We start from the raw sequence: 12,862 nt of genomic DNA on the forward strand, positions 1-12,862 counted from the left end.
ACCAAAATGTGGCAGTTACTTTTCCGTCAAATGTCAATAATAACCCTGTAATGCATACAACCACCTTCTATAATGCAACATGAAACCAGTTTTATAGAATCAATCTGATCCGTTGATGCCTTAGATCTAACACGTAATATTAAGAAGGAAAAATGATCTAAGATGTAAAAAGGATAATAACGCTCCCCTATACGAGCGAGTAGATCATTCCAAGTGCATCCATACAAATATTTGAAATAAAGTTTGCAATTAAAAATCACAGTATTTATTTTCTATTCTTAAAATGTTATGATTCGGCAGAACAGAAATTCATTTTCCAAGATGCATACAACCAATCGAGTCTCCAAATTACTCATTAATGAGCTGATTTTGCTTTTCACCATTCATGTTTAACTCTATTTTTGTTTAAGAAGAATATTAGTAGTAAAAGTAAAAAACAGTGAAAATTTCGAAGGATGAAAGATGGAATTAATAAAATTTTAAGTAATTATGGTTCAAATAAAAGTAGTTATATACATTTTGCATATTTTTTGTTATGAATTTTTTATTATGTACTTCGAATATTTCTTTTGTGTGAAAAATGATTGGCTGAATAATAGCAGTAGATGTTTATTAATATAACATATATCCCTTTTATATACAAATATAGGAGTATATGTCTTTATTACATAGAAATCATTTCAACCTGCAATTTTTTGTCACCTATCTGTTTCATATTAAATCCCACACACATAATTAATGAAAGTTAGATACAGAAATATATTTCTCACCACCAATCAAATTCAATCACTATTTATGTGTGTGACAAAAACCATTAAAACAGGTAAGAATTAAAATAAATAAGTTAAAAGCATGGACCTACTGCGTGGGTAAAAGCCAACAAATTTTTCTAACCATCATGCAAATGCATGCCTAATTTTTTATTCAGTGGCATGCAGTTTAATTTTGGCCTCAAATTACTTTTATACCCAACTAGTATTACTCATAATACTATGTTAATAGTAATAAGTGCTTCTAGGCTATATTATTTAATTGACGGGTTAAAATGATATTTTCAAATTTTAATGAGTTTGAAAATCTGTTAAATAGGCACAAGTACTTCCGAGGATAACTATGGTTCTTCATCTATCCTTGTGATAACTCGAATTCCTGATCTATTAGTTAGAGGGAAAGCGTTTTACCAGCTCATTAAGTTTCATTATATATATAAAAAAAACATTGACCTCCAATTGCCGCACTCAAGCTTTCCATGAAAAACCTCTCTCCAAATCTATTTTGAAGAGCTCGACCAGAGCCGTTCGAGATATTTTTGTTGAGTGGAAGCTACCGGATTTCATTGATGATTTTCTACACAAATAAATAATCAGTTTTGCACTCGTAATACCTTCTATTGAATAATGTACTTACTATGTTTTTTGCCCACTCATAATATCTCATAAGTCATTGACCCTTAACATGACACCGAACTTTCCCTAGGAACTTCCCTCAAGTGTATTTGTCATAGCTTGATCGAAACCGTTTGAGATCTTTCTATTGAGCGGAAACTATCGGACTTCACTGATCGCTTTGGAGAATGATTGTGTTGTTTAGACATTTCCCTCTCATAGTATTAGTACATTCTGCTTACAATAAGAGTCATATATTGTCATTTTGGTATGTATCATAATAAAAGTTAAATTTCACTTTTACTATAAATAGTAAGTGCTTTATATTTCTTAAAATTCGTGCTCACACTAAACGTGACTTCTTTTATCCGACAACGTTGTAGTATAAGAAGAAAGGGCATTATAGTAAAATAGGGGTAGATGCTTCTGAACTAGGAGAATCAATATGGATAATAAGTTGAAGACTGACACACTTCGTCGTCTACAAATGCTCTTTTTCGGTTTTGGGACCACCACCTGTTCAAACGACGTCGTCCTAGCATGGTCAATCCCATCATAAAACATTTCATCTCCTTAAATTAAATTCAAATCGTTCATAAAATTAAAAACATTTCATATGTGTATGTACCATCGTTCCCCACTCCCTTCGTGTTCCCAACAAACTGTACCCTCTCTCTCTCTCTTCCCTTTTCACAATTCTCAAGAAACTCTCACTACTGTCACACACTTCCACTGATTTCCCAAGAAATCACAAATGCATCTTCCCATATACTGACCCACCCTTCACAATTCTCCACCTTCGACGAAAGGAATGGCGTCGGCGTCGCTCACCCTGTTCTACGCCATTTTCGCACTCCTTTCCAGTTTCACGCTTTCAACAGCCTCCGACAGAGACGCCCTCCTCTCCTTCAAGAACTCTCTCCGAAACCCAGAGGCTCTCTCTTCATGGAGCCCTTCTATCTCCCACTGCAGATGGCCCGGAATTCTCTGCGACGGCGACCGAGTCACCTCGCTCGTCCTCTCAACTCGCCAACTCAGTGGCCGTCTCCCCGCTTCCCTCTTCTCCCTCACCGCCCTCACCGTCCTCGATCTCTCCTCCAACGACTTTACCGGAGAAATTTCCCACCAAATCAGCTCCCTCACCGCTTTAAAAACCCTCAGCTTGGGCTACAATCGTCTCTCCGGCGAGCTCCCGCCCGCGCTAGGTGAGCTGACCCGTATCCAAACGTTGCGACTAGGCCCCAATTTCCTCACGGGGAGGATTCCGCCGGAGCTGGGGAAGTTAACGAAGCTCGAAACTTTTGATCTCTCCGGAAATGCACTCGCCGGAAACATCCCCACCCACATTGGGAATTTAACCCGATTGCAGATTCTGGCGATGGGGAGCAACTTCCTCACCGGTGCCCTGCCCTCGAATTTGTTCTCGAAGCTTCGGTTTTTAGCCTCGTTTGACGTTTCCAACAACTCCCTCTCCGGCAGCATACCACCGCAGCTCGGAGAGCTCTCCTCCCTCACCGAGCTTTACATCGGAGAGAATCATTTCTCCGGCGTGTTTCCACCGGAAATCGGCCGTCTCTCTAGTCTCGAAATCCTCTCCGCGCCGTCATGCTCGATCAACGGCCCGCTACCGGAATCATTCTCACAGCTGAAGTCATTAAGCAAACTCGATCTCTCCTTTAATCCGCTGCAGTGTTCAATCCCGAACAACTTTGGAGAATTGCAGAATTTGACAGTGCTAAATCTCGTCGAATCCGAGCTCAACGGAAGCATACCGTCGGAGATTGGGAAGTGCAGAAACTTAAACCTATTGCTCATCTCTTTCAATTCAATCACCGGAGCTTTACCGGAGTCGCTCTCCGAGCTGCCGTCACTGACGACGTTTTCCGCTGAGAAGAATCAGCTCTCCGGCGCATTGCCTTCTTGGCTCGGGAAATGGACGCAGATTGATTCAATTTTGCTCTCCAACAACAGATTTTCCGGTAAAATTCCACCCCAAATTGGGAATTGCTCGGCGCTTAGCCACCTTAGCTTGGGAAGTAACATGCTCAGCGGTGAGATTCCGAAGGAGCTCTGTAATGCTGCTCTGTTGGAGGAGGTGGAGCTTGAAGACAACTTCCTAACTGGAAGTATTGAAGAAACTTTCAAGAATTGTGGGAATTTGACTGAGTTGAAGCTGATTGATAATGAGATCTTTGGCTCCATCCCTGACTATTTATCTAATCTCCAATTAATCAGTCTCGAATTGGATTCTAACAATTTCACAGGTCCAATTCCTGTATCCCTATGGAGCTCATTGTTTTTGATTGAATTTTCCGCAGCTAGTAATCAGTTAGAGGGCTTTCTTCCTTCTCAAATTTGCAATGCGGCGTCGATGCAGAGTATTGTCCTTCCCAACAACCGGATAACTGGCACCATTCCGGCAGAGATTGGGAGGCTGTCTTCTCTCTCTGTTTTCGACATGAACTCGAATTTCCTTCGTGGGCCTCTTCCAGCAGAGCTCGGCAACTGCACTGCTCTCGCTACGTTGGATTTGGGGAACAACATGTTAAACGGCTCCATCCCACAACAACTTGTGGAATTGCCTCAGTTGCAATGCCTCATTTTGTCATATAACAATCTCTCCGGTGAGATTCCTTGGAAAGAATCCAAGTATTTCCAGCAGGTTTCGAGCATTCCTGATTCGAGCTATGTGCAGCATCACGGTGTGTATGATCTCTCCAACAACAGGTTGAGTGGAACGATCCCGGATGAGCTAGGGAGATGTATGGTGGTTGTTGATCTTCTTCTCAGCAACAACTTGCTATCTGGAGTGATACCGAGGTCCTTGGCTCGTTTAGCCAATCTCACGACTCTTGATCTGTCTGGTAACTTGCTATCTGGTAACATCCCGTTTGAATTTGGTGACTGTGTTAAGTTGCAAGGTTTCCATTTAGGTAATAACAAGCTTGAAGGGTTGATTCCAGATAGTCTTGGTAGGTTAAGTGGATTGGTGAAGCTTAACTTGTCTTCAAATATGTTGTCTGGTTCGGTTCCTTCTGCTTTAGGTAGCTTAGTTGGCCTTACTCATTTGGATTTGAGCTTTAATATGCTAAGCAATGAGCTTCCTGGTGCACTATCTGGAATGGGGAATCTTGTTGGTTTTTATGCTCAGCAGAACCGGCTCTCTGGCCATTTAGATGGCCTGTTCAACGATTCTGGGGCGTGGCGAGTTGTGTTTGTGAACTTGAGCTGCAATTCTCTCAGCGGGGACTTGCCAAGTTCTATGGGGAATATGTCTTATTTGACAGTTTTGGATCTTCATGGTAATGGTATCACCGGTGTGGTTCCATCTGATATTGGTGATCTTGCTCAGCTCGAGTATCTTGATCTCTCTGATAACATGCTCCGTGGGGGGATTCCGGAAGAAGTCTGTGGCTTGAAAAATCTCTTGTTCTTGGATCTCTCTGAGAACAAGCTAGAGGGCCCGGTTCCAAGAAACGGGATGTGCTTGAACTTGACTAGGGATGCACTGGCTGGAAACAAGAACTTATGTGGTGGAATTGTGGGGTTGAGATGCCCTATGAAGAGCTTTCCTAGAAGGTCACCGTTCTTGAATGTTTGGGGGTTGACATCGCTTGTCGTTGGGGTGGTTTTGGTAGCCCTCTCTGTGGTTATTGTGTTGCGAATCTGGAGTAATCGAAGCAGCAAGAACGACCTTGAGGCCAGCGGAGACAGCAGCAAGCTGAATAGCTCGGATGATCAGAATCTGTATTTCTTGAGCAGTAGCAGCAGATCAAAGGAGCCGTTGAGCATCAACATCGCGATGTTTGAGCAGCCTCTCCTCAAACTGACGTTGGTTGACATACTCGAGGCCACCAACAACTTCTGCAAGAGCAACATTATTGGGGATGGTGGTTTTGGGACGGTGTACAAGGCCACCTTGCCCGAGGGGAAGATAGTCGCGGTGAAGAAGCTCAGCCAGACTAAAACTCAGGGACAGAGGGAGTTTTTGGCGGAGATGGAGACTCTTGGGAAGGTGAAGCATCGGAATCTGGTTTCTCTGCTTGGCTACTGCTCGTATGGCGAGGAGAAGGTGCTCGTTTACGAGTATATGGCGAATGGGAGCTTGGATCAGTGGCTGAGAAACCAGACAGGGACGGGTTCTCACCCCGTCTTAGATTGGACCAAGCGATTCAAGATAGCCCTTGGTGCAGCCCGTGGCTTGGCTTTTCTTCACCACGGGTTCATTCCACACATCATCCACCGAGATATCAAGGCTAGCAACATCCTCGTGAACGATGATTTCGAGCCAAAAGTTGCTGATTTTGGGCTGGCGAGGCTGATCAGCGCCTGCGAGACTCATGTGAGCACGGATATTGCTGGGACGTTCGGGTATATCCCGCCTGAGTATGGGCAGAGCTGGAAGGCCACGACAAGAGGGGACGTGTACAGCTTTGGTGTGATCCTGCTCGAGCTGCTGACTGGGAAGGAGCCAACAGGGCCAGATTTCAAGGACATTGAAGGGGGGAACTTGGTGGGGTGGGTGTTCTTGAAGGTCAAGAACAGGCAGGCTGTCGAAGTGCTTGATCCGGCCGTTCTTGACGCGAATTCGAAGCAGATGATGCTTAGGACGCTGAATATTGCTGTGAAATGCCTGTCTGAGAATCCACCAAATCGGCCAACTATGCTTCATGTGTTGAAGTCCTTGAAAGGGATCCGAGAGGAGTAACTTGGTTAAGTATAATGTTAATAATATGAATATCCACTTTATGTATGGGTTGGCTGTTAGTACTATTTCTCTAGCATAGTATGTTACAGACTTACATTACATATGGTATAGTGTGGCTGGCTTGTGTACCAGAAAAAATCATCTATTGGTATCGTATAATTATATTCAGTTACCCAATCATGTCTTTTTATGTATGTATAATTTGCGTATTCAGATTTCAGAGCGAACCATAAATTAAATCTAAAACAGAAGAAATAAAAATAGCCTCTTTTTAAATGGAGGCAATATCTTTTTAGGTTCATAAATTTTGTCAAGGTATCATTTTAGATCCATGAACTTTAAAAAATATCATTTTAGGTTCGTTAACTACAAGTTAATATCATTTGAGATATTTTGAACTTTTTTTGAACGAAAATGCCTTCACCTTCAAAAATCAATTTGGACAATTCTTTCGCCATCTATCTTGCATCAAACACCTAGAGTCCAACAATTTTTTTTACTACTATTTAATTTAATTACCATCCAAATTAAATTTAAATATAATTAAAATTTACCGTAAAAAATAATACTATGTATTAATTTTTTAATTATTAGATGACCAATTATATACGGACCTAAAATGATAGCTATGGACAAAAAAATGTTCACTCTTTAAAATAAAATACTAAAAACGACTTAGTTTAGGAACCTTCCAGAAAAAGGTCCCCATGCGCACAAGATTATCGAGACACGGGAGTCTGTTTCGCGCGTGCCTCATCACGTACATACACGCGCTTCTACACTAATCTAAAACATATTATACCAAAAGATCTATCCTCTGCGATGCTCCCCACCACACACCTAGCATCCATCAATTAAGAGCCCTCCGATTTCTCGAGCTGCACCGCGTCAGCCACGACGTCTCCCGATCGTCGCCGCTGCTCTCTAGATCCATCGGCTCAGATTTCACGTCACCCATCGGTTGCTGCAGCTGCAAATCCATACCCTGCTCCGCCGAGCTACCTTCCCCTTCCCTCCCCCGCTTCATTCCGATCGGCACGCCGAACAATCTCGCGCTTATTTCCTCCGCCGCCGATCTGATATGACTCTCCTCGGCGGCGTTGGCCGCGGCGGCGGCAACAACGGCGGTCTGCATCTCCTCAAAGAATTTCGTCATCGGAAGCAGATCTAGCGGCTTCATAGCTTTGCCAGCCACGGAGAGATTGCAGCTGTGCGTTTGTTGGTCGCTGCTGCTGCTGCTACCGCTGCCGCCGGCGTAATTCGACATCAGAGCGAAAATATTGTTGCATAGATTCTTCATTTGGCTCAACTCTTTGTTGAGATGCGAGTTTTCCTTTCTCAGCCTCTCGTTCTCGCCGATAAGCTCTGATGTGCCGCCGCTGAAGTCCCGCGTCCTCGCCGGTGAGTTGGAAGAAGATATCACCTGCTCCTCTCCGGAGTCGGAAGGAGACACCGTCCGCGGTGCGGCTATTGTTGGCAGCACCACCGTGGCCGCAGCTGCAGCAGCCACTACGACCGACGACGATGAAGCAATTTTCCGGCGCTGAATGTCGCATAAAAGCTTCTTCTCACCTCTCCGGAAGCATTCGTTGGAGAATTCCCATCGATCCGGCATAACCTTCCTGAATCCCTAAGAATTCAACGAAAATTTCTTCCGTCAACAACTGGAAACACGAATTTCAATTTTCAACCACATATGCAGATTATCGAGCTTACGTAGGTGTTCAGCTGCCGAACAAAACTGGAGAAATTATTGTGCTTGAAATACTTGGGCAGCAAATCTCTGGCGAACTCCGTCGGATTCCAAACGATGAAACCAGATCCATCTTCGTTCCAGGAGATCACATCATCGATCGCCGGGTCGTCCACGAGCTGATACGTCTTCGTCAGAAACGGCGTTGGAAGAGACCGCGATGAATCGCCGGCCGTCGATTCGCCGCTTCCACTTCCGCTCCGATCCGCCGGTATCAGAGCCATGCTGCACACCTGCACCGATCAAAATCAATGAATTCCAAAGCAACAGAGCTGAATCAAATCATCAATCGAGAAAACGATATTATACTTACAGTTAGAGACGTTAAGTCTGTTGAAATCTGATTTCCAGAGAGGGAAAGCGCGAAGGTTTGTGCGTTAATTCCAGAAGCTTCTGAAGACACAAATAAATGGGTAGAGAGAGAGAGTGAAAGAGAGCAAATTAACGAGGGGGTAGAGAAGAAATAAATGGAAAATGATAGAAAAGCGAGGGAGGAAAGAACGAGAAGTTTCGGTGGGGCATGCTGACGTGGCGGTAGGAGAGTGTTAGCGCATCCGCGATGGTGGATGTCACGGCGGATATCCCGACGGACTTCCCAAAAACATCTCCTACCACGTTATAAGGACATTCCACTGCATAATGACGGACATTCACAATAAAAAAAATTTACAAATTCGCCAAATTAAACAATTTACGGAATTAAAATTTTGACAAGAATTTTTTTTAAAAAAAAAACGGGTCGTCCGCGCGGGACGTCCGTCGTGGCACCGCAATGGCGAACGTCGCCGGAAGGCCGCGGATATCTACCCAACACCGGGCCAAGGTGAGAGTTTCGTCGTCGTTGTAGTTCGTACGGCCGGGGGCGTACTCATCGCAATCACCGGGAGGCGGCAACTTCTGCGCCCGCTGCCGGTTCCGCTTCTTTCTGGCTGGGGCGGAAGCGGTCGCGGCGGGGTCGGGATCGGCCGCTGCGGTTGGGCGGTGAGGAGACGGCTCCATGTCAGACAACCCATACGATTCCGTACTGAAATCGGGATCGTAATGGGCGTTGGTGTCTAACGAGCGATAATTGCCGGGTTCTGTACCCGGCCAATGCGCCCCTGCGCTAAACGTAGGACTATTGGGGCTTGAATCCATTTCGTAGCAATTATGTAATTTTAAGTTTCGAAAATGAAATCGAGTGAAATGAAATGTTACAAATGAATGGTATTTATAAAAAAACGAAACCGCGTGCCATCGTCCGCGACCTCCACAATGGGGCGGACGATGGCGCGAACGATGGTTATCGTCCGCGCTATCCTCCGCGACCGAAGTATATGGCGCGACTATCATCCGCGCCCTATGGCGCGCACCCGCAATGGGTTACGATGGATGGCGCAGACGATGCGCGCCATCGGGCGTGCCATCGTCCGCCCATTGCGGATGCCCTAACAACATTTATACTATTAATATAATCAATTGATCATGGTTAATATGATAAAATTAATTTATCCACGTATTTTATGGAAAAATGCTAAAAAAATTAATATTTGATTAAATTAAATGTTAATGACATTTTCTTGAAAAATCATGGACATAAAATACTATTAGCCTTAATTTATTAAAATTTGTAGTGTGTCACTTCCAAAAAAAATCTAGGTGTTACTCTTGAGTATGGCCCAAACTTGAATTACAACAACTTTTTAAGTTGAATTTAAAAATATTACAAATAAAGCTATGTATCTTTAAGCAATTATGCCAATTCTTGACTTAAGAAATCTCTAATAAACAATAAATGTGGAATTTCAAAATGTGACGTGGATTATTTTACAAAATGATGCATTATGAATAATGATGTCATTTAGATCATGAGTTTTGAGTTGGAATAATTACATCGACCTATAAATCAATTTTTAGTTTTTTAAAGGAAACAGAAAACGCTCAAAACGACATACTACAAAATTAAGACTAACCCTATAATATGTCACTTATGTACGAGCACATAAAACAAGAAGTATTTATAATGTTTAATCTACAATGTAATTTAACTTCTAAGAGCATGTGCAGTGGTGGCGTCCGTCGTCACCGCCGTCCGTGCCGCTGGCACGGACGCCATCCGCCGTCGCTGCGCTCGCGCCGTCGGCACGGCGCTGCTCGATGTATCGAGCACGTCCGTGCCAGCGGACGCACATGTGGCGCGCTCCCATTCGTTAACGGCATAGCCGTTGTGTTTAAACATTTTTTATTTTATTTTTAAAAAAATCGGTTTTTTATTAAAAAACCGATAAAAGATATAAAAAAAATTTCACTTCCCCAAAAAAATATATCCGTTTATAACCGTTTTTACACCTTTTTAATTTTTTTTTCATTTTTTTTACCCCAAAAATACACACTTTCATCTATAAATACCCTCAATTTCACCCCAAAAATTCACATCAAACTACACAACTCTTATCATCATTCTCCAATATCCATTCTAATCTACATTCTCTCATATCCATTTTCATCTTCATTCTCTCATACCCTACAACATCACTATGTCCGGCCAAGACGATAACCCTTCGGGCTCCCACGGTTGGAACCCCGAATGGTTCGGTTCACAACCGTTTCCTAGTCCGGAAATGGAATATTCGGCCCCTCCTCTCACCCAAGATTCGGGCGTTCCGGGTGGCTACCGGCCATACCCAATCGACGATCAAGGTGCCTCCGATGGGCGCTACGGGTGGACACCGGTGCCTAGGCCTCGCGCCCCTTCCCAAATGCCGACTCCTCCATCTCGCGCCGGTGTCCGCACATCGTACTCACCGGCGGAGATGGAAAGATTGTTCAAGGCGTACTTGGAAATCTCCGAAGATGCGGTGGTTGGAACGAACCAATCCGGCGATCACTTTTGGTGGCGCGTCTCTAGCCGGTACAATGCAAACCGGCCGCCGGGAACGATCGAGCGCAACGAGAGTATGGTGCTCAACTGCATCGGCCGAGCCAACGAAGAAATTGGCAAGTTCAACGGCTATTTCATCCAGGAGTCCCGGAATGCCGGGAGCGGCCGAAGCGAGGTCGACATCATCACCGCCGCGCTGAGCACCTACCAATCCATGAACGGTAAGTCGTTCAAATATCTTAACGTTTGGCAGTAGACGCGGACGCACCCGAAGTATAAGTGAGGCATAACATCCTCCTCTAGCGGCTCCTCCAAACGATCAAGGTCGGTAGCCCTATCCGACTCCGGCTCGGAAGAAGTGGCTAGCCAACTCGCCGGAGCTAACTTGCGTAGCCCGGACGCCGGACCGAGCGGTTCCCAACGCCGCCCCCAAGGAAGGAAGAAGGCGGCGGCCAACCATCGTCGCGGCTCGACTCCCGAAGCCACTCCCGAAGCCGCTCCCGCTCCCTATGTGCCACCTCCACCCCCGAACAACTCGCTGTGGATGCTCTTAAGCCAACTCAATATGGCCGATAGGTCATCTATGACCTCCACGCAACTTGAAACACACGAGACCATGATAAAAGGTCTTCAAAAACAATTGGGGTTGATCCCGCCGGATGCGTAGTCTTATTAGGAGTTTAATTATGTAATTTTTAGGATTTTAATTATGTAATTTTAAATTTTAAGGAGTTTAATTATGTAATTTTTAATTTTTAGGATTTTAATTATGTATTTTTTAATTTTATTTGTAATTTGTAATATTTATTGTGGTTTTTAAATGGATTTTAATATTATGGAAATGTTTTTGTTTAATTGAATTTTATATTAATTGTGCTCGTCCTTGCGGAAGAGCACAGTTGTGGGTGTTGTGCTCTTGCCAGATAGCAGGCATGAATAGTACCGCCCGGGCCCACAACCGTGCCGCTGGCAAGAGCACGGTTGTGGATGCTCTAAATATCATGTTCTAGAGTACTTACTAATTAATATAGTATTATTTGCAACATATAAACCCTAATTTAATTGGATATGCAACATATATATGCTCATTTATTACTATTTGTCCATTCTATGATTTAACATTTAGTGTAATTTATAGTAATAGAGAAAGTCCACAGTTTTTATGTGGTGTAGAAGTGTTGGTTCCCCAAATTTTTCGACAAAAGGATATTGGATTTATGACAGAGCTTATCCAAAGGGATAAAACTACAATGATACTTCAAACAAAAACGAAAATGACTTTTGTTTGTTTTCCACAAGATAAAATCTTATACTAATATCTTTCTTTTACTGTAGTTGAAACTAAAAGTGACTGTTTTATAAATAAAAGTTGATTTTATCAAAAGGTAAAAACTTATACTAATAAGCTTTATTTCACTACAATTGAGCGAGAGTAAAACTAACGGTTTCTATGAATAAAAGTGGAGGCGGTGCACTCTATAGTTTAATAATTCATTTTCATTTTTTATTTTTATTTCTAACAAATTCAATTAATAAAAACACATTTCATTAAATAAAATAAATTTACAACATAAAATTCTTTAAAAAATAAAAAAAAACATAATAAAATCCTAAAAAATAAAAAATACATAATTTAATTTCTTTCGCTCACTCTTACTAAATTCAAAATCTTTAAAGCTCAAAGAAGCAGAAGAAGGACGATGATGTGCGTCTACCGGTTGCCAAATTTTGCCCAAATATGCTCAATTAGATCATCTTGGAGCTGAGCGTGGGCGGTAGAGTCACGTGTCCTTGCTCGAATAGACAACCGTTCTTGTATAGATGGATGTTCTCCACTGCGAGGCGGACTACTTGGACAATCATGTTGTGCAAGTAGTTTCCGGGGGCTTCAAGGTCGAACCAGTTTCCCGCCTCAGGTCCTTCGTCTTGGACAATCATGTTGTGCAAGATTATGCACGTATACATGATGTCGACCATACTCTCCATAAATCACGTACGAGACGGGGCTTTGATAATGTTGATGGGCACTTGGAGAACCTCGAACGCCCTCTCCACATCCTTGCGAGCAGCCTCCTGCTTCTGCGTAAAAAGAGCCTGTTTTGCGTTCACAGGCCTGCTGCACGTCTTCACGAAGGTTGGCCACTTCGGGTAGTTGT

The 12,862-nt window shown here is 43.4% G+C and overlaps 2 protein-coding genes across 3 annotated transcripts; one reads left to right on the forward strand and one right to left on the reverse strand.

Moving 5' to 3' along the window:
* The first annotated feature begins 1,993 nt into the window (after nt 1–1,993).
* LOC121782622 (leucine-rich repeat receptor protein kinase EMS1-like) lies at nt 1,994–6,270 on the forward strand. The gene has a single exon (XM_042180545.1). It carries the CDS (start codon nt 2,197–2,199, stop codon nt 6,091–6,093), a length of 3,897 nt encoding a protein of 1,298 aa, XP_042036479.1. The 5' UTR covers nt 1,994–2,196; the 3' UTR covers nt 6,094–6,270.
* A 452-nt stretch (nt 6,271–6,722) lies between these two features.
* On the reverse strand, nt 6,723–8,316 carry LOC121782827 (heat stress transcription factor B-2b-like). Of its 2 annotated transcripts, none has more exons than XM_042180792.1 (3): nt 8,160–8,316; nt 7,810–8,079; nt 6,723–7,723 (listed from the first exon to the last, which is right to left on the reverse strand). In XM_042180792.1, the coding sequence occupies exons 2-3, from the start codon at nt 8,068–8,070 to the stop codon at nt 6,944–6,946; spliced, it is 1,041 nt and encodes a 346-aa protein (XP_042036726.1). In that variant the 5' UTR covers nt 8,071–8,079; nt 8,160–8,316; the 3' UTR covers nt 6,723–6,943. The 2 variants fall into 2 exon arrangements, with proteins under 2 accessions (XP_042036726.1, XP_042036727.1); XM_042180793.1 differs by having other exon boundaries at nt 7,810–8,071; nt 8,160–8,307.
* Between the last annotated feature and the right edge of the window lie 4,546 nt (nt 8,317–12,862).

The sequence above is a fragment of the Salvia splendens genome, chromosome 20 (assembly GCF_004379255.2).
Source record: "Salvia splendens isolate huo1 chromosome 20, SspV2, whole genome shotgun sequence".
Lineage (NCBI taxonomy): Eukaryota > Viridiplantae > Streptophyta > Magnoliopsida > Lamiales > Lamiaceae > Salvia > Salvia splendens.